The 20,380-nt window shown below is 47.1% G+C and overlaps 1 protein-coding gene across 5 annotated transcripts in view; it reads right to left on the bottom strand.

The window, feature by feature from the left end:
- The window catches only part of IL27RA (interleukin 27 receptor subunit alpha), a 73,443-nt gene extending 53,674 nt beyond the window's left edge, over window positions 1-19,769 (bottom strand). For 3 of the 5 annotated variants that reach the window (XR_015878523.1, XM_088473962.1, XM_088473966.1), the window contains exons 1-2: window positions 12,409-12,675; window positions 1,288-1,369 (exon numbers count right to left, since the gene is read on the bottom strand). Coding sequence is in view for 4 of the 5 variants with exons in the window: in XM_088473962.1 (XP_088330088.1) it covers window positions 1,288-1,363 (76 nt within the window). In the remaining variant the exon portion in view is untranslated. Of the gene's footprint in view, window positions 1-1,287; window positions 1,370-12,408; window positions 12,676-19,494 lie in introns of those variants that run through there. The other 2 variants (XM_088473964.1, XM_088473965.1) reach the window with 2 other exon arrangements.
- Window positions 19,770-20,380: the final 611 nt, after the last annotated feature.

Genomic DNA, 20,380 nt, shown 5'->3' on the forward strand with positions numbered 1-20,380 from the left:
GTATTGAGGCCAGTGGCTGTGGTGCTGAGTGCATTGAGGCCAGTGGCTGTGTCTTCTGACACAGTTTCCCTGGCCCCAGTGGTACCAATGTTTCCAAGTGTGAAACTCCTCCAGGTGGGTGGCACGGGCTGGGTTTATTCTGTCGGCATTAACCTAGTGCAAAAATCACCCATCTGACACTTTTTAAAAACCTCCAGTACTTTCCTTATGGCCACTATCAGCCTTCTATATGGTCCTGCCATCTCACTTGTTTTCTGGGGTCCAGGGTGGATTCCCCACATTTCATGCACTTCTCCCAGGTTGCAATTTGTAGAAAAGTCGCGCAAACCTCACAGCGAGTCCCGTGGATTGGCATTTCTAATTGAATCTCGCATTTCGCAGGTGCGCGCATCCGTGCGATGTCTGCGAGCCTCATGAAACAAACTCGCACCTACTAGGATTGGGCGCAATGAATTGTAAAGGTCGACATGGTGACTACCTTTCAGTTAGAAAAAAAGTATTTTTTAGAACATGTGACTGGAGTTCAAGTTGAGAACACGGGGTTACTGCCATCGGCGGCGCCAGCTTCCGGATTCCCGTATACTGACATTGGTGCACTACCATATGTGCCGCAGGCTGTTTGCAATACCATGTGAGCATGTCTCTATTCGGCTCCATTCCTACATGCTGATGCAGAGCCAAATGGGAGTCTCCCGGAGAGTCCTCGCAGCCACCGCCTCCCGCACAGTCCCCAACGCCGGAGAGGAGCTATGCAGAGGACCTGGACCGCAGGCATGCTCCCATGATAATGCAAACTGCCAGTGGCGCTGAATGTAGTACGCCCCATGTTCTGAATTTTAAACCGTCTGCACTATCCAATTATGTTACTGTACATTTGAAAAGGAATGCAGAATATAAACGGAAGCAGGGAATTAAGGCCCCCATACACCTACAGACAGCTTGCGTGGTCATGCGATGGGATCAGAATCACCGATCCACCAGTCGGAAATGCTGACCGGCGGTCTTCGACGTTCTGTGATCCGTAAGAGGATCGGTGAAATTCTCCATGTTAAATATCAGCGATTTGCAAATCACGATCACATTTTGATGGTGATAAGCAAATCAGTGATATCCAACATTTCACCGATCCTGCAACCTGGCATCTCTGCTCCGCAGGGTCGCGGTGATCCGTTCCTGGTGTATGGGGAACGTTAGACACTGATACAGAACAGAAGGAGGGGTACTGTGCAGTAGAGCAGAATATGGTGGCAGAAATACAGATACAATTATACAGGACGAGTTTCTCACCTTCAGAATAACCAATACTGATAATCAGAATGAGAAGCCCTCCAGCCAGAGGCTTAGCCCAGAAACTCTGAGACATCCCACCCTATATCAGAGGGGAGAGAGAGAGAGGACAGATCACAATGACTGAACTACTCATATTACTATTATTATTAACCCCTATATAGTTCCCTGTGTAACCTCTATATAACTCCCATCGCACCATGTAGTCCCTATATAACTCCCTCTGTAACCTCTGTATAACTCCCATCACACCATGTAACCCCTATATAACTCCCAGTGTAACCTCTGTATAACTCCCATCACACCATGTAACCTCTGTATAACTTCCTGTGTAACCTCTGTATAACTTCCATCACACCATGTAGCCCCTATATAACTCCTTGTGTAACCTCTGTATAACTCCCATCACACCATGTAACCTCTGTATAACTCCCAGTGTAACCTCTGTATAACTCCCATCACACCATGTAACCTCTGTATAACTCCCAGTGTAACCTCTGTATAACTCCCATCACACCATGTTACCCCTTTATAACTCCCTGTGTAACCTCTGTATAACTCCCATCACACCATGTAACCCCTTTATAACTCCCTGTGTAACCTCTGTATAACTCTCATCATACCATGTAACCCCTATATAACTCCCTGTGTAACCTCTGTATAACTCCCATCACACCATGTAACAACCTCTGTATAACTCCCATCACACCATGTCATATCCGTATAACTCCCTGTGTAACCTCTGTATAACTCCCATCACACCATGTCATATCCGTATAACTCCCTGTGTAACCTCTGTATAACTCCCATCACACCATGTCATATCCGTATAACTCCCTGTGTAACCTCTGTATAACTCCCATCACACCATGTCATATCCGTATAACTCCCTGTGTAACCTCTGTATAACTCCCATCACACCATGTAACCCCTATATAACTCCCAGTGTAACCTCTGTATAACTCCCATCACACCATGTAGCCCCTATATAACTCCCAGTGTAACCTCTGTATAACTCCCATCACACCATGTAGCCCCTATGTAACTCCCTGTGTAACCTCTGTATAACTCCCATCACACCATGTAACCTCTGTATAACTCCCATCACACCATGTAACCTCTGTATAACTCCCATCACGCCATGTAGTCCCTATAAAACTCCGTGTAACCTCTGTATAACTCCCATCACACCATGTAGTCCCTATATAACTCCTTGTGTAACCTCTGTATAACTCCCATCACACCATGTAACCCCTATATAACTCCTTGTGTAACCTCTGTATAACTCCCATCACACCATGTAACAACCTCTGTATAACTCCCATCACACCATGTCATATCCGTATAACTCCCTGTGTAACCTCTGTATAACCCCCATCATACCATGTAACCCCTATATAACTCCCTGTGTAACCTCTGTATAACTCCCATCACACCATGTAACAACCTCTGTATAACTCCCATCACACCATGTCATATCCGTATAACTCCCTTGTAACCTCTGTATAACTCCCATCACACCATGTAACCCCTATATAACTCCCAGTGTAACCTCTGTATAACTCCCATTACACCATGTAGCCCCTATGTAACTCCCTGTGTAACCTCTGTATAACTCCCATCACACCATGTAACAACCTCTGTATAACTCCCATCACACCATGTCATATCCGTATAACTCCCTGTGTAACCTCTGTATAACTCCCATCACACCATGTAACCCCTATATAACTCCCTGTGTAACCTCTGTATAACTCCCATCACACCATGTAGCCCCTATATAACTCCCAGTGTAACCTCTGTATAACTCCCATCACACCATGTAGCCCCTATGTAACTCCCTGTGTAATCTCTATATCATACTTGCCTACACTCTCCCGGAAGTCGCAGGAGGCTCCCGATTTTTCGGGTAGCCCCTCGCACCCCCAGAAGTATAGGTAGATCTCCCGCATCCTGCCCACTTTCTAGTGAAGTGGACAGGATGGGAAGATTTAATAGGAAATTTACGGGTCCGTGAGGAGGGGGCGGGGCTAAATGGCGTTTGCATCATTTAGCCCCGTTACCTCATCGCGGACTTTTCCATGAAAGGAACGGGGCGTAATCACGTCATCAGTCCGGCCCCACCCCCTGAACCGGCCGCTAGCGGCAGCTCTCGATATGGCCAGGCCAGGCAACAGGGGGGGAACATAGGGTACACTTGAACCGGGTCCCAAGATTCTAAGGGGCCCCAAACCCTCAGCAATTCTGGAAGCAAAGTTCATGTGCCCCCCTTTCCTCTGCAGACTACCTGCTGTGTAATGTAAGCAGGAACCTGGCACGACGATTGCTGCCAGAGATCCTCCTGACTAGCAAGGTGGAAGGGGATCTAGCTGTTACCGTCCCGGCAAACACAGGGAGGCCGGACCAGCGCAGCGTGCGTGACGTCATGATGTCGCGCTGCTGAATCAGGCCCTGATTCAGAGCCGGACGCTCTGACAGAGCGCTCGCTCTGAATCAGGGCCGGGCTTTTTTTTTATGGAGCGGCCTCCTGGCCGCTCGCATTGCTGTGGGTTGCCACCCACAGCTAATGCGAGCGGCCAGGATGATGGTCATGACGGTCAAGACCATCGCGACCATCGGGCTTGCGACGAGACCCTTGTGGTAGGGTCTCGTGGCCGCAAGCCACAGAGAGCATTCGGCTCTAACAGAGCCGAAAGCTCTCCCACTGACATCACTTGTGATGTCAGTGGGGCCGCCCCCAGACGGTAGGCATTCTCATGGGAACGCCTCCGTCTGGGCAGCCAGCCCCCCGCCCGGCCCACCAAAGGGGGCGTGCTGTCACTCAACATCAACAGCACGCCCCCTTTGGTGCGAGACCCAGAGCAACGGATTGCCCGTCGCTATCCACCATCGACCCGGTTGCGAGCACACAACGCTTGCGACCGGGTCTGAATCAGGCCCTCAGTCCGAGGAGCCACGGTAGAGCTTATTTCCCTTCATGCTAGGGACCTGGAAGTGACGTGAGTGAGGATGGAAGTGCAGTGTCATGCCCATTAAGGCCAGCTAAACAAGTAAGTTGTCTCCACTTAAAGAAGAAAGTTGGCCCCTCGCAGGCTCGGTTGCTCGCTACGCTTGCCACAAGATTATGGGGTCTATTTACTAAGCAGTGTTAGGAGACACAGTGAAAAGTGATAAGAAAGTGATAAGGTGCCAGCCAATCAGCTCCTAACTGCCATCTCACAGGCTGTGTTTGAAAAATGACAGTTGGGAGCTGATTGGCTGGCACCTTATCACTTTCTTATCTGTCTCCTAATACTGCTTAGTAAATAGACCCCTAAATTCCCCCTCTATGCCCACTTGGATGGTAGGGAATGGTGCTGGATACTGACTGGTGACATCAGGGTCCTCTCCAGGAAGGGGATTTAGACATTACCGAGGAGCCACTGGGTGTGAGCCACCAGAGAAGACTGAAGAGTACAGTCAAGTGCAGCAGGTAAGTGTTGGCCGGGTCGGGCTGGGCTACAGTCTCACAGGTCGTGAGGTGGGGAGCTACAGATGAAGGGGGTGGCAGGGGTTGGGGAAGAGGTGACAGGAGATTGGGACAAGGGGCATATGTGATAGAGGCTGGGGAAGAGGGAGATATGTGATAGGGGCTAGGGAAGAAGGGGAGATGTGACGGGCTGGGGAAGAGGGGGAGATGTGACAGGGGCTAGGGAAGAGGGGGAGATGTGATAGGGGCTGGGGAAGAGGGGGAGGTGTGATAGGGGCTGGAGAAGAAAGGGAGATGTGACAGGGGCTGGGGAAGAGGGGGAGATGTGACGTGGCTCAGGAAGAGGGGGAGATGTGTCAGGGGCTCGGGAAGAAGGGGAGATGTTTCAAGAGCTGGGGAAGAGGGGGAGATGTGATAGGGGCTGGGGAAGAACGGGAGATGTGATAGGGGCTGGAGAAGAGGGGGAGATGTGACAGGGGCTGGAGAAGAGGGGGAGATGTGACTGGGGCTGGAGAAGAGGGGGGGATGTGACTGGGGCTGGGGAAGAGGGGGAGATGTGACAGGGGCTCGGGAAGAAGGGGAGATGTGTCAAGAGCTGGGGAAGAGGGGCATATGTGACAGGGGCTTGGGAAGAAGGGGAGATGTGATATGGGCTGGAGAAGAGGGGGAGATGTCATAGGGGCTGGGGAAGAAGGGGAGATGTGATAGGGGCTCAGGAAGAGGGGGAGGTGTGATAGGGGCTGGAGAAGAAAGGGAGGTGTGATAGGGGCTGGAGAAGAAAGGGAGATGTGATAGGGGCTCAGGAAGAAGGGGAGATGTTTCAAGAGCTGGGGAAGAGGGGGAGATGTGATAGGGGCTGGGGAAGAACGGGAGATGTGATTGGGGCTGGAGAGGAGGGGGAGATGTGATAGGGGCTGGAGAAGAGGGGGAGATGTGACGGGCTGGGGAAGAGGGGGAGATGTGATAGGGGCTTGGGAAGAAAGGGAGATGTGATAGGGGCTGGAGAAGAGGGGGAGATTTGATAGGAGCTGGGGAAGAGGGGGAGATGTGATAGGGGCTGGAGAAGAAAGGGAGATGTGACAGGGGCTCGGGAAGAAGGGGAGATGTTTCAAGAGCTGGGGAAGAGGGGGAGATGTGATAGGGGCTGGGGAAGAATGGGAGAAGTGATTGGGGCTGGAGAGGAGGGGGAGATGTGATAGGGGCTGGAGAAGAGGGGGAGATGTGATAGGGGCTCAGGAAGAGGGGGAGGTGTGATAGGGGCTGGAGAAGAGGGGGAGATGTGACAGGGGCTCGGAAAGAAGGGGAGATGTGTCAAGAGCTGGGGAAGAGGGGCATATGTGACAGGGGCTTGGGAAGAAGGGGAGATGTGATAGGGGCTGGAGAAGAGGGGGAGATGTCATAGGGGCTGGGGAAGAGGGGGAGATGTGATAGGGGCTCAGGAAGAGGGGAAGATGTCATAGGGGCTGGGGAAGAGGGGGAGGTGTGATAGGGGCTGGAGAAGAAAGGGAGATGTGACAGGGGCTCAGGAAGAAGGGGAGATGTTTCAAGAGCTGGGGAAGAGGGGGAGATGTGATAGGGGCTGGGTAAGAACGGGAGATGTAATAGGGGCTGGAGAGGAGGGGGAGATGTGGCTTGAAAAGAGGGGGAGATGTGACAGGGGCTGGGGAAGAAGGGGAAATGTGTCAAGAGCTGGGGAAGAGGGGCATATGTGACAGGGGCTTGGGAAGAAGGGGAGATGTGCTAGGGGCTGGGGAAGAGGGGGAGATGTGATGGGCTGGGGAAGAGGGGGAGATGTGATAGGGGCTGGAGAAGAGGGGGAGATGTGATAGGGGCTGGAGAAGAAAGGGAGATGTGACAGGAGCTGGGGAAGAGGGGGAGATGTGATAGGGGCTGGAGAGGAGGGGGAAATGTGATAGGGGCTGGAGAAGAGGGGGAGATGTGACAGGGGCTGGGGAAGAAGGGGAGATGTGTCAAGAGCTGGGGAACAGGGGCATATGTGACAGGGGCTTGGGAAGAAGGGGAGATGTGATAGGGGCTGGAGAAGAGGGGGAGATGTTATAGGGGCTGGAGAAGAGGGGGAGATGTGATAGGGGTTGGGGAAGAGGGGAAGATGTGACAGGTGCTGGGGAAGAGGGGGAGATGTGATAGGGGCTGGGGAAGAAGGGGAGATGTTATAGGGGCTGGTGAAGAGGGGGAGATGTGATAGGGGCTGGGGAAGAGGGGGAGATGTGACGGGCTGGGGAAGAGGGGGAGATGTTATAGGGGCTGGGGAAGAGGGGGAGATGTGATAGGGGCTGGGGAAGAGGGGGAGATGTGACGGGCTGGGGAAGAGGGGGAGATGTGACGGGCTGGGGAAGAGGGGGAGATGTGATAGGGGCTGGAAAAGAAGGGGAGATGTGACAGGGGCTAGGGAAGAGGGGAAGGTGTGATAGGGGCTGGGGAAGAGGGATGTGTGACACAGGGGCTGAGGAAGAGTGGGGGGTGACAGACACAAGGACTGGGGAAGAGAGATGTGTGACAGTCCACAGTCCTAATGCATTTCCCTTCAGTATGAAGGTTCCTCCGTGACTACATATGACCAGTGGCGGGCTGGGCCGGGGGGCAGGGTGCCATGTGCCCCCCGGGCTGCAGCGTCATGCGGGCCGCGGGCAGTCTGAGTCACTGGGGCCGGACCATGGGAACGCCTCCGTCTGGGCAGCTACGCCACCGGCACGCCCACCAAAGGGGGCGTGCTGTCACTCACCATCGACAGCACGCCCCCTTTGTGCACATGCGCATTTGGGTAACATCGACCCGCTTGCGAGCGTACAGCACTCGCGAGCGGGTCTGAATGAGACCCTGTGTCCCCATAATAGTGTATGGGGACAGCGAGCCATTCCGCGAGAGGAAGGTAAGTAGAAGATATCTGTAATACTAGTGTATGGGGACAGCGGGCCATTCCGCCAGAGAAAGGTAAGCCGGAGATATCTGTAATATTAGTGTATGGGGACAGCGGGCCATTCCGCAAGAGGAAGGTAAGTAGGAGATATCTGTAATACTAGTGTATGGGGACAGCGGGCCATTCCGGCAGAGGAAGGTAAGTAGGAGATATCTGTGATACTAGTGTATGGGGACAGCGGGCCATTCCGCCAGAGGAAGGTAAGTAGAAGATATCTGTGACACTAGTGTATGGGGACAGCGGGCCATTCCGCAAGAGGAAGGTAAGTAGGAGATATCTGTGATACTAGTGTATGCGGACAGCGGGCCATTCCGGCAGAGGAAGGTAAGAAGGAGATATCTGTGATACTAGTGTATGGGGACAGCGGGCCATTCCGCAAGAGGAAGGTGAGTGGGAGATATCTGTGATACTAGTGTATGGGGACAGCGGGCCATTCTGCCAGAGAAAGGTAAGTAGGAGATATCTGTGATGCTAGTGTATGCAGATAGTGGGCCATTCCGCCAGAGAAAGGTAAGTAGGAGATATCTGTGATACTAGTGTATGGGGACAGCGAGCCATTCCGCAAGAGGAAGGTAAGTAGGAGATATCTGTAATACTAGTGTATGGGGACAGCGGGCCATTCCGGCAGAGGAAGGTAAGTAGGAGATATCTGTGATACTAGTGTATGGGGACAGCGGGCCATTCCGCCAGAGGAAGGTAAGTAGGAGATATCTGTGATACTAGTGTATGGGGACAGCGGGCCATTCCGCAAGAGGAAGGTAAGTAGGAGATATCTGTGATACTAGTGTATGCGGACAGTGGGCCATTCCGGCAGAGGAAGGTAAGAAGGAGATATCTGTGATACTAGTGTATGGGGACAGCGGGCCATTCCGCAAGAGGAAGGTGAGTGGGAGATATCTGTGATACTAGTGTATGGGGACAGCGGGCCATTCTGCCAGAGAAAGGTAAGTAGGAGATATCTGTGATGCTAGTGTATGCAGACAGCGGGCCATTCCGCCAGAGAAAGGTAAGTAGGAGATATCTGTGATACTAGTGTATGGGGACAGCGAGCCATTCCGCAAGAGGAAGGTAAGTAGGAGATATCTGTAATACTAGTGTATGGGGACAGCGGGCCATTCCGGCAGAGGAAGGTAAGTAGGAGATATCTATGATACTAGTGTATGGGGACAGCGGGCCATTCCGCCAGAGGAAGGTAAGTAGGAGATATCTGTGATACTAGTGTATGGGGACAGCGGGCCATTCCGCAAGAGGAAGGTAAGTAGGAGATATCTGTGATGCTAGTGTATGCGGACAGCGGGCCATTCCGCCAGAGGAAGGTAAGTAGGAGATATCTGTGATACTAGTGTATGGGGACAGCAGGCCATTCCGGCAGAGGAAGGTAAGTAGGAGATATCTGTGATACTAGTGTATGGGGACAGCGGGCCATTCCGCAAGAGGAAGGTAAGTAGGAGATATCTGTGATACTAGTGTATGGGGACAGCGGGCCATTTCGCAAGAGGAAGGTAAGCAGGAGATATCTGTAATACTAGTGTATGGGGACAGTGGGGCCATTACGCCAGAGGAAGGTAAGTAGGACATACGGTATCTGTGATACTAGTGTATGGGGACAGTGGGCCATTCCGCCAGAGGAAGGTAAGTAGTAGATATCTGTAATACTAGTGTATGGAGACAGCGGGCCATTCCGCAAGAGGAAGGTAAGTAGGAGATATCTGTGATACTAGTGTATGGGGACAGCAGCCATTCCGCAAGAGGAAGGTAAGCCGGAGATATCTGTGATACTAGTGTATGGGGACAGTGGGCCATTCCGCCAGAGGAAGGTAAGTAGGAGATATCTGTAATATTAGTGTATGGGGACAGCGGGCCATTCCGCAAGAGGAAGGTAAGTAGGAGATATCTGTAATGCTAGTGTATGGGGACAGCGGGCCATTCTGCAAGAGGAAGGTAAGTAGGAGATATCTGTAATGCTAGTGTATGGGGACAGTGGGCCATTCCGCCAGAGAAAGGTAAGTAGGAGATATCTGTGATGCTAGTGTATGGGGACAGTGGGCCATTCCACCAGAGAAAGGTAAGTAGGAGATATCTATGATATCTCCTGCCTTACCATCTTGATGAATGGCCTGAACACTTGATTTTTACAATTGCAGGTGAAAATGTTAATTTTCACCTGGTTTTGTAAAAATTAAGTGATGATGAAGAATAGGCCCCTTATTTAACAATCCCTGTATAACTCCCTGTGTAACCTCTGTATAACTCCCTGTGTAACCTCTGTATAAATCCCACCACACCATGTAACATCTGTATAACTCCCATCAAACCATGTAACCCCTATATACTGTAACTCCTTGTGTAACCTCTGTATAACTCCCATCAGACCATGTAAAAATCCCTGTATAACTCCCTGTGTAATCTCTGTATAATTCCCATCACACTATGCAACCTCTGTATAACTCCCATCACATCATGTAACCTCTGTATAACTCCCATCACACCATATAACCTTTGTATAATTACCATCACACCATGTAACCTCTGTATAACTCCCTGAGTAACCTCTGTATAACTCCCATCACACCATGTAACAATCCCTGAATAACTTCCTGTGTAACCTCTGTATAACTCCCATCACACCATGTAACAATCCCTGTATAACTCCCTGTGTAACCTCTGTATAACTCCCCTAGTAACCTCTGCATAACTCCCATTACACCGTGTATCAAACCCTGTATAACCTCTGTATAATTCCCATCACATCATGTAACCTCTGTATAACTCCCTAAGTAACCTCTATATAACTCCCATCACACCATGTAACATTCCTTGTATAACTCCTTGTGTAACCTCTATATAACTTCATGTGTAACCTCTGTATAACTCCCATCACACCATGTAACCTCTGTATAACTCCCATCACACCATGTAACCCCTATATACTGTAACTCCTTGGGTAACCTCTGTATAACTCCCATCAGACCATGTAAAAATCCCTGTATAACTCCCTGTGTAATCTCTGTATAATTCCCATCACACTATGCAACCTCTGTATAACTTCCATCACATCATGTAACCTCTGTATAACTCCCATCACACCATGTAACCTTTGTATAATTACCATCACACCATGTAACCGCTGTATAACTCCCTGAGTAACCTCTGTATAACTCCCATCACACCATGTAACAATCCCTGTATAACTTCCTGTGTAACCTCTGTATAACTCCCATCACACTATGTAACAATCCCTGTATAACTTCCTGTGTAACCTCTGTATAACTCCCTTAGTAACCTCTGTATAACTCCCATTACACCGTGTATCAAACCCTGTATAACCTCTGTATAATTCCCATCACATCATGTAACCTCTGTATAACTCCCTAAGTAACCTCTGTATAACTCCCTTCACACCATGTAACATTCCCTGTATAACTCCTTGTGTAACCTCTATATAACTTCCTGTGTAACCTCTGTATAACTCCCATCACACCATGTAACCTCTGTATAACTCCCATCATACCATGTCATATCCGTATAACTCCCTGTGTAACCTCTGTATAACTCCCTGTGTAACCTCTGTATAACTCCCATGTGTAACATCTGTATAACTCCCATCACACCATGTAACATCTATATAACTCCCTGTGTAACATCTGTATAACTCCCATCACACCATGTAACATCTATATAACTCCCTGTGTAACATCTGTATAACTCCCATCACACCATGTAACATCTATATAACTCCCTGTGTAACATCTGTATAACTCCCATCACACCATGTAACATCTATATAACTCCCTGTGTAACATCTGTATAATTCCCATCACACTATGCAACCTCTGTATAACTTCCATCACATCATGTAACCTCTGTATAACTCCCATCACACCATGTAACCTTTGTATAATTACCATCACACCATGTAACCGCTGTATAACTCCCTGAGTAACCTCTGTATAATTCCCATCACATCATGTAACCTCTGTATAACTCCCTAAGTAACCTCTGTATAACTCCCTTCACACCATGTAACATTCCCTGTATAACTCCTTGTGTAACCTCTATATAACTTCCTGTGTAACCTCTGTATAACTCCCATCACACCATGTAACCTCTGTATAACTCCCATCACACCATGTCATATCCGTATAACTCCCTGTGTAACCTCTGTATAACTCCCATGTGTAACATCTGTATAACTCCCATCACACCATGTAACATCTATATAACTCCCTGTGTAACATCTGTATAACTCCTATTACACCATAAAACAAAACAAGAAACACTAAATTATAGGGCGCAACACCTCACAGCGGCTCTGGTTTTAAAAATGAAACACCACTTAGTTATACAGAGGTTACATGGCGTGATGGGAGTTATACAGGAGGTTACACAGGAAGTTATACAGATGTTACATGGCGTAATAGGATACAACAGAGAAAACCATAAACAGCGCTGAGAGGTCAAAATCCAACGGGAGACACAGATCCCAAATGTGCAGCTGTAATATTCCAACGAAGCTGTCTTATTTTCTCATAACTCCAACGTGGATTTTCATGATATGAGAAATAAAATACAAAAAATGGGTTACATAACTATTAGGATGTACACAGTTACTGAAGAATGAGTCCACTGGTTCCCAAGGATGTGCTCAGTAGTAGAATACACCTTTAGTGCACATAGCAGAAGATGCATAAAGTAATTCTTACTATAAGCTTACATCAGCAAGACATGTCGCAGACTCATAAAGGTTTCTTTTCTCCGTATATTTTTTCCTCAACTTCCCATTGGTCACATATATGAAAGTGAAGGAAAACTCAGGATGTAGATAAAATCACTTTTTAATGTTTAAAATATATATAAGCAATAATACATCCATACCAGATAGTAACAAGCCTAATCCATGAGCTTTACAGATGGTATAGAACCCGGGTGCTCTATTTAAATGACATGAAATAGGCTTTGCAGGTACGGAATGTAAATTCACTGTCACTCACAATGCGTTTCAACACTCGAGGGCGTCTTTATCAAGTGGAGGGACCCTGCTATGGGATCAAACCAGCACTGGTATCCACGGTGGATACCAGTGCTGGTTTGATCCTATAACAGGGTCACTCCACTTGATAAAGAAGCCAGCGAGCGTTGAAACGCGTTGTGAGTGACAGTGAATTTACACTGTGTACATCCTAATAGTTATGTAACCCATTTTTTGTATTTTATTTCTCATATCATGAAAATCCACGTTGGAGTTATGAGAAAATAAGACAGCTTCGTTGGAATATTACAGCTGAACATTTGGGATCTGTGTCTCCCGTTGGATTTTGACCTCTCAGCGCTGTTTATGGTTTTCTCTATCCTATTACACCATGTAACATCTGTATAACTTCCTGTGTAACCTCCTGTATAACTCCCATCACGCCATGTAACCTCTATATAACTCCCCGTGTAACCTCTGTATAACTCCCATCACACCATGTAACCTCTGTATAACTCCCTGTGCAACATCTGTATAACTCCCTGTGTAACCTCTGTATAACTCCCATCACACCATGTAACCTCTGTATAACTGACTGTGTAACCTCTGTATAACTCCCTGTGTAACCTCTGTATAACTCCCTGTGTAACCTCCTGTATAACTCCCATCACACCATGTAACCTCTGTTTAACTCACCATGTAACCTCCTGTATAACTCCCATCACAGCATGTAACCTCTGTATAACTCCCTGTGCAACATCTCTATAACTCCCCTTGTAACCTCTGTATAACTCCCATCACACCATGTCACCTCTGTATAACTCACCGTGTAACCTCTGTATAACTCCCATCACACCATGTAACCTCTGTATAACTCCTTGTGTAACATCTGTATAACTCCCATCACACCATGTTCCCTTTGTGTAACCCTCTGTATAACTCCCTGTGTAACCTCTGTATAACTCCCATCACACCATGTAACCTCTGTATAACTCCCTGTGCAACATCTGTATAACTCCCCTTGTAACCTCTGTATAACTCCCATCACATCATGTAACCTCTGTATAACTCCCTGTGCAACATCTGTAGAACTCACTGTGTAACTTCTGTATAACTCCTATTACACCATGTAACCTCTGTATAACTCACCATGTAACCAATGTATAACTCCCTGTGTAACCTCCTGTATAACTCCCATCAGGCCATGTAACCTCTGTATAACTCCCCATGTAACCTCTGTATAACTCCCATCACACCATGTAACCTCTGTATAACTCCCTGTGTAACCTCTGTATAACTCCCATCACACAATGTAACCTCTGTATAACTAACCGTGTAACCTCTGTATAACTCCCATCACACCATGTAACCTCTGTATAACTCCCAGTGTAACCTCTGTATAACTCCCATCACACCATGTAACATCTGTATAACTCACCATGTAACCTCTGTATAACTCCCTGTGTAACCTCTGTATAACTCCCATCACACCATGTAACCTCTGTATAACTCCCTGTGCAACATCTGTATAACTCCCCTTGTAACCTCTGTATAACTCCCATCACACCATGTAACCTCTGTATAACTCCCCGTGTAACCTCTGTATAACTCCCATCACACCATGTAACCTCTGTATAACTCCCTGTGCAACATCTGTATAACTCCCCTTGTAACATCTGTATAACTCCCATCACACCATGTTCCCTCTGTGTAACCATCTATATAACTCCCTGTGTAACCTCTATATAACTCCCTGTGTAACCCCCTGTATAACTCCCTGTGTAACCTCTGTATAACTCCCTGTGTAACCTCCTGTATAACTCCCATCACACCATGTAACCCCTGTATAACTCCCATCACACCATGTAACCTCTATATAACTGACTGTGTAACCTCTGTATAACTCCCTGTGTAATCTCCTGTATAACTCCCCTTGTAACCTCTGTATAACTACCATCACACCATGTAACCTCTGTATAACTCCCCGTGTAACCTCTGTATAACTCCCATCACACCGTGTAACCTCTGTATAACTCCTTGTGTAACATCTGTATAACTCCCATAGCACATAGCAGAAGATGCATAAAGTAATTCTTACTATAAGCTTACATCAGCAAGACATGTCGCAGACTCATAAAGGTTTCTTTTCTCCGTATATTTTTTCCTCAACTTCCCATTGGTCACATATATGAAAGTGAAGGAAAACTCAGGATGTAGATAAAATCACTTTTTAATGTTTAAAATATATATAAGCAATAATACATCCATACCAGATAGTAACAAGCCTAATCCATGAGCTTTACAGATGGTATAGAACCCGGGTGCTCTATTTAAATGACATGAAATAGGCTTTGCAGGTACGGAATGTAAATTCACTGTCACTCACAATGCGTTTCAACACTCGAGGGCGTCTTTATCAAGTGGAGGGACCCTGCTATGGGATCAAACCAGCACTGGTATCCACGGTGGATACCAGTGCTGGTTTGATCCTATAACAGGGTCACTCCACTTGATAAAGAAGCCAGCGAGCGTTGAAACGCGTTGTGAGTGACAGTGAATTTACACTGTGTACATCCTAATAGTTATGTAACCCATTTTTTGTATTTTATTTCTCATATCATGAAAATCCACGTTGGAGTTATGAGAAAATAAGACAGCTTCGTTGGAATATTACAGCTGAACATTTGGGATCTGTGTCTCCCGTTGGATTTTGACCTCTCAGCGCTGTTTATGGTTTTCTCTATCCTATTACACCATGTAACATCTGTATAACTTCCTGTGTAACCTCCTGTATAACTCCCATCACGCCATGTAACCTCTATATAACTCCCCGTGTAACCTCTGTATAACTCCCATCACACCATGTAACCTCTGTATAACTCCCTGTGCAACATCTGTATAACTCCCTGTGTAACCTCTGTATAACTCCCATCACACCATGTAACCTCTGTATAACTGACTGTGTAACCTCTGTATAACTCCCTGTGTAACCTCTGTATAACTCCCTGTGTAACCTCCTGTATAACTCCCATCACACCATGTAACCTCTGTTTAACTCACCATGTAACCTCCTGTATAACTCCCATCACAGCATGTAACCTCTGTATAACTCCCTGTGCAACATCTCTATAACTCCCCTTGTAACCTCTGTATAACTCCCATCACACCATGTCACCTCTGTATAACTCACCGTGTAACCTCTGTATAACTCCCATCACACCATGTAACCTCTGTATAACTCCTTGTGTAACATCTGTATAACTCCCATCACACCATGTTCCCTTTGTGTAACCCTCTGTATAACTCCCTGTGTAACCTCTGTATAACTCCCATCACACCATGTAACCTCTGTATAACTCCCTGTGCAACATCTGTATAACTCCCCTTGTAACCTCTGTATAACTCCCATCACATCATGTAACCTCTGTATAACTCCCTGTGCAACATCTGTAGAACTCCCTGTGTAACTTCTGTATAACTCCTATTACACCATGTAACCTCTGTATAACTCACCATGTAACCAATGTATAACTCCCTGTGTAACCTCCTGTATAACTCCCATCAGGCCATGTAACCTCTGTATAACTCCCCATGTAACCTCTGTATAACTCCCATCACACCATGTAACCTCTGTATAACTCCCTGTGTAACCTCTGTATAACTCCCATCACACAATGTAACCTCTGTATAACTAACCGTGTAACCTCTGTATAACTCCCATCACACCATGTAACCTCTGTATAACTCCCAGTGTAACCTCTGTATAACTCCCATCACACCATGTAACATCTGTATAACTCACCATGTAACCTCTGTATAACTCCCTGTGTAACCTCTGTATAACTCCCATCACACCATGTAACCTCTGTATAACTCCCTGTGCAACATCTGTATAACTCCCCTTGTAACCTCTGTATAACTCCCATCACACCATGTAACCTCTGTATAACTCCCCGTGTAACCTCTGTATAACTCCCATCACACCATGTAACCTCTGTATAACTCCCTGTGCAACATCTGTATAACTCCCCTTGTAACATCTGTATAACTCCCATCACACCATGTTCCCTCTGTGTAACCATCTATATAACTCCCTGTGTAACCTCTATATAACTCCCTGTGTAACCCCCTGTATAACTCCCTGTGTAACCTCTGTATAACTCCCTGTGTAACCTCCTGTATAACTCCCATCACACCATGTAACCCCTGTATAACTCCCATCACACCATGTAACCTCTATATAACTGACTGTGTAACCTCTGTATAACTCCCTGTGTAATCTCCTGTATAACTCCCCTTGTAACCTCTGTATAACTACCATCACACCATGTAACCTCTGTATAACTCCCCGTGTAACCTCTGTATAACTCCCATCACACCGTGTAACCTCTGTATAACTCCTTGTGTAACATCTGTATAACTCCCATCACACCATGTTCCCTTTGTGTAACCCTCTGTATAACTCCCTGTGTAACCTCTGTATAACTCCCATCACACCATGTAACCTCTGTATAACTCCCTGTGCAACATCTGTATAACTCCCCTTGTAACCTCTGTATAACTCCCATCACACCATGTAACCTCTGTATAACTCCCTGTGCAACATCTGTATAACTCCCTGTGTAACATCTGTGTAACTCCTATTACACCATGTAACCTCTGTATAACTCCCCATGTAACCTATGTATAACTCCCTGTGTAACCTCCTGTATAACTCCCATCACGCCATGTAACCTCTGTATAACTCCCCATGTAACCTCTGTATAACTCCCATCACACCATGTAACCTCTGTATAACTCCCCGTGTAACCTCTGTATAACTCCCATCACACCATGTAACCTCTGTATAACTAACCGTGTAACCTCTGTATAACTCCCATCACACCATGTAACCTCTGTATAACTCCCAGTGTAACCTCTGTATAACTCCCATCACACCATGTAGCCTCTGTATAACTCACCATGTAACCTCCTGTATAACTCCCATCACACCATGTAACATCTGTATAACTCACCGTGTAACCTCTGTATAACTCCCTGTGTAACCTCTGTATAACTCCCATCACACCATGTAACCTCTGTATAACTCCCTGTGCAACATCTGTATAACTCCCCTTGTAACCTCTGTACAACTCCCATCACACCATGTAACCTCTGTATAACTCCCCGTGTAACCTCTGTATAACTCCCATCACACCATGTAACCTCTGTATAACTCCCTGTGCAACATCTGTATAACTCCCCTTGTAACATCTGTATAACTCCCATCACACCATGTTCCCTCTGTGTAACCCTCTATATAACTCCCTATGTAACCTCTATATAACTCCCTGTGTAACCCCCTGTATAACTCCCTGTGTAACCTCTGTATAACTCCCTCTGTAACCTCCTGTATAACTCCCATCACATCATGTAACCTCTGTATAACTCACCATGTAATCTCCTGTATAACTCCCATCACACCATGTAACCTCTGTATAACTCCCTGTGTAACCTCTGTATAACTCCCATCACACCATGTAACCTCTGTATAACTCACCGTGTAACCTCTGTATAACTCCCATCACACCATGTAACCTCTGTATAACTCCCTGTGCAACATCTGTATAACTCCCCTTGTAACCTCTGTATAACTCCCATCACACCATCTAACCTCTGTATAACTCACCGTGTAACCTCTGTATAACTCCCATCACACCATCTAACCTCTGTATAACTCACCGTGTAACCTCTGTATAACTCCCATCACACCATCTAACCTCTGTATAACTCCTTGTGTAACATCTGTATAACTCCCATCACACCATGTTCCCTCTGTGTAACCGTCTGTATAACTCCCTGTGTAACCTCTATATAACTCCCTGTATAACTCCCTGTGTAACCCCCTGTATAACTCCCTGTGCAACATCTGTATAACTCCCCGTGTAACATCTGTATAACTCCTATTACACCATGTAACCTCTGTATAACTCCCCGTGTAACCTCTGTATAACTCCCTGTGTAACCTCCTGTATAACTCCCATCACGCCATGTAACCTCTGTAGAACTCCCCGTGTAACCTCTGTATAACTCCCATCACACCATGTAACCTCTATATAACTCCCCGTGTAACCTCTGTATAACTCCCATCACACCATGTAACCTCTGTATAACTCCCCGTGTAACCTCTGTATAACTCCCATCACACCATGTAACCTCTGTATATCTCACCGTGTAACCTCTGTATAACTCCCATCACGCCATGTAGCCTCTGTATAATTCCCTGTGCAACATCTGTATAACTCCCTGTGTAACCTCTGTATAACTCCCATCACACCATGTAACCTCTGTATAACTCACTGTGTAACCTCCTGTATAACTCCCATCACATCATGTAACCTCTGTATAACTCACCGTGTAACCTCCTGTATACCTCCTATCACACCATGTAACCTCTGTATAACTCCCTGTGCAACATCTGTATAACTCCCGTGTAACCCCTGTATAACTCCCATCACACCATCTCACCTCTGTATAACTCCCCGTGTAACCTCTGTATAACTCCCATCACACCATGTAACCTCTGTATAACTCCATGTGTAACATCTGTAAAACTCCCATAACATCATGTTCCCTCTGTGTAACCCTCTGTATAACTCCCTGTGTAACCTCTATATAACTCCCTGTGTAACCCCTGTATAACTCCCTGTGTAAACTCTATATAACTCCCTGTGTAACCCCTTGTATAACTCCCTGTGTAACCTCTATATAACTCCCTGTGTAACCCCCTGTATAACTCCCTGTGTTACCCCCTATATAACTCCTCTCTGTCACGAAGTTGATACCACTCACCGGTAATTGGGGACTGTGCTTGGTGCATCCTCCTGAGAGCAGCTGCACGCCGGCTACAGGCACCACCAGCCTCCTCTCTGCCTCTGTCACTTCCTCCTTCCTTTTCCGTTATTATCACACTCACACTTTCTCTGTGCACCCTGGTCCCTGCCCTCTCCCTGTCAGTCTCACAGTCACTCGCTCTGTCTTTGTCTCTGTGCACCCTGCCCTCTCCTAATGTCACTGTCACTCACTCTGTCAGTAACAGTCAGTCTGTGAATCCTGTCCTCTCCCAATGTCTCTCCTGTCACTCTCTTACACGCCTCACCTCCCTGAGCCTGCACTCCTCCTCAAGCTATCTACACCCAGCCTGCCTACACCCACCTTGCCTACACTGACTGCTCCCCTCCCTATATTCCTCCAAACCTCCACCCCGCACTCTGTTCTTTATGCTTTATCTGTACTGTACAAGAAGTATGGATATAGTAATAAACTATAAAATAAGTGTTTAGCAGGAGACGTGCAGTCAGGGTAGGCAGTCAAACTCCCTCCCCTATCAAACTCCCTGTCATACTCCCTCCCCTATCATACTCCCTCCCCTATCATACTCCCTGTCATACTCCCTCCCCTATCATACTCCCTGTCATGCTCCCTCCCTTATCATACTCCCTGTCATACTCCCTCCCCTATCATACTCCCTGTCATACTCCCTCCCCTATCATACTCCCTGTCATACTCCCTCCCCTATCATACTCCCTGTCATACTCCCTCCCCTATCATACTCCCTCCCCTATCATACTCCCTGTCATGCTCCCTCCCCTATCATACTCCCTGTCATGCTCCCTCCCTTATCATACTCCCTGTCATACTCCCTCCCCTATCATACTCCCTGTCATACTCCCTCCCC

This window comes from Taudactylus pleione, unplaced genomic scaffold (genome assembly GCF_031769625.1).
Source record: "Taudactylus pleione unplaced genomic scaffold, aTauple2 ptg000145l, whole genome shotgun sequence".
NCBI classification, from domain to species: Eukaryota; Metazoa; Chordata; class Amphibia; order Anura; family Myobatrachidae; genus Taudactylus; species Taudactylus pleione.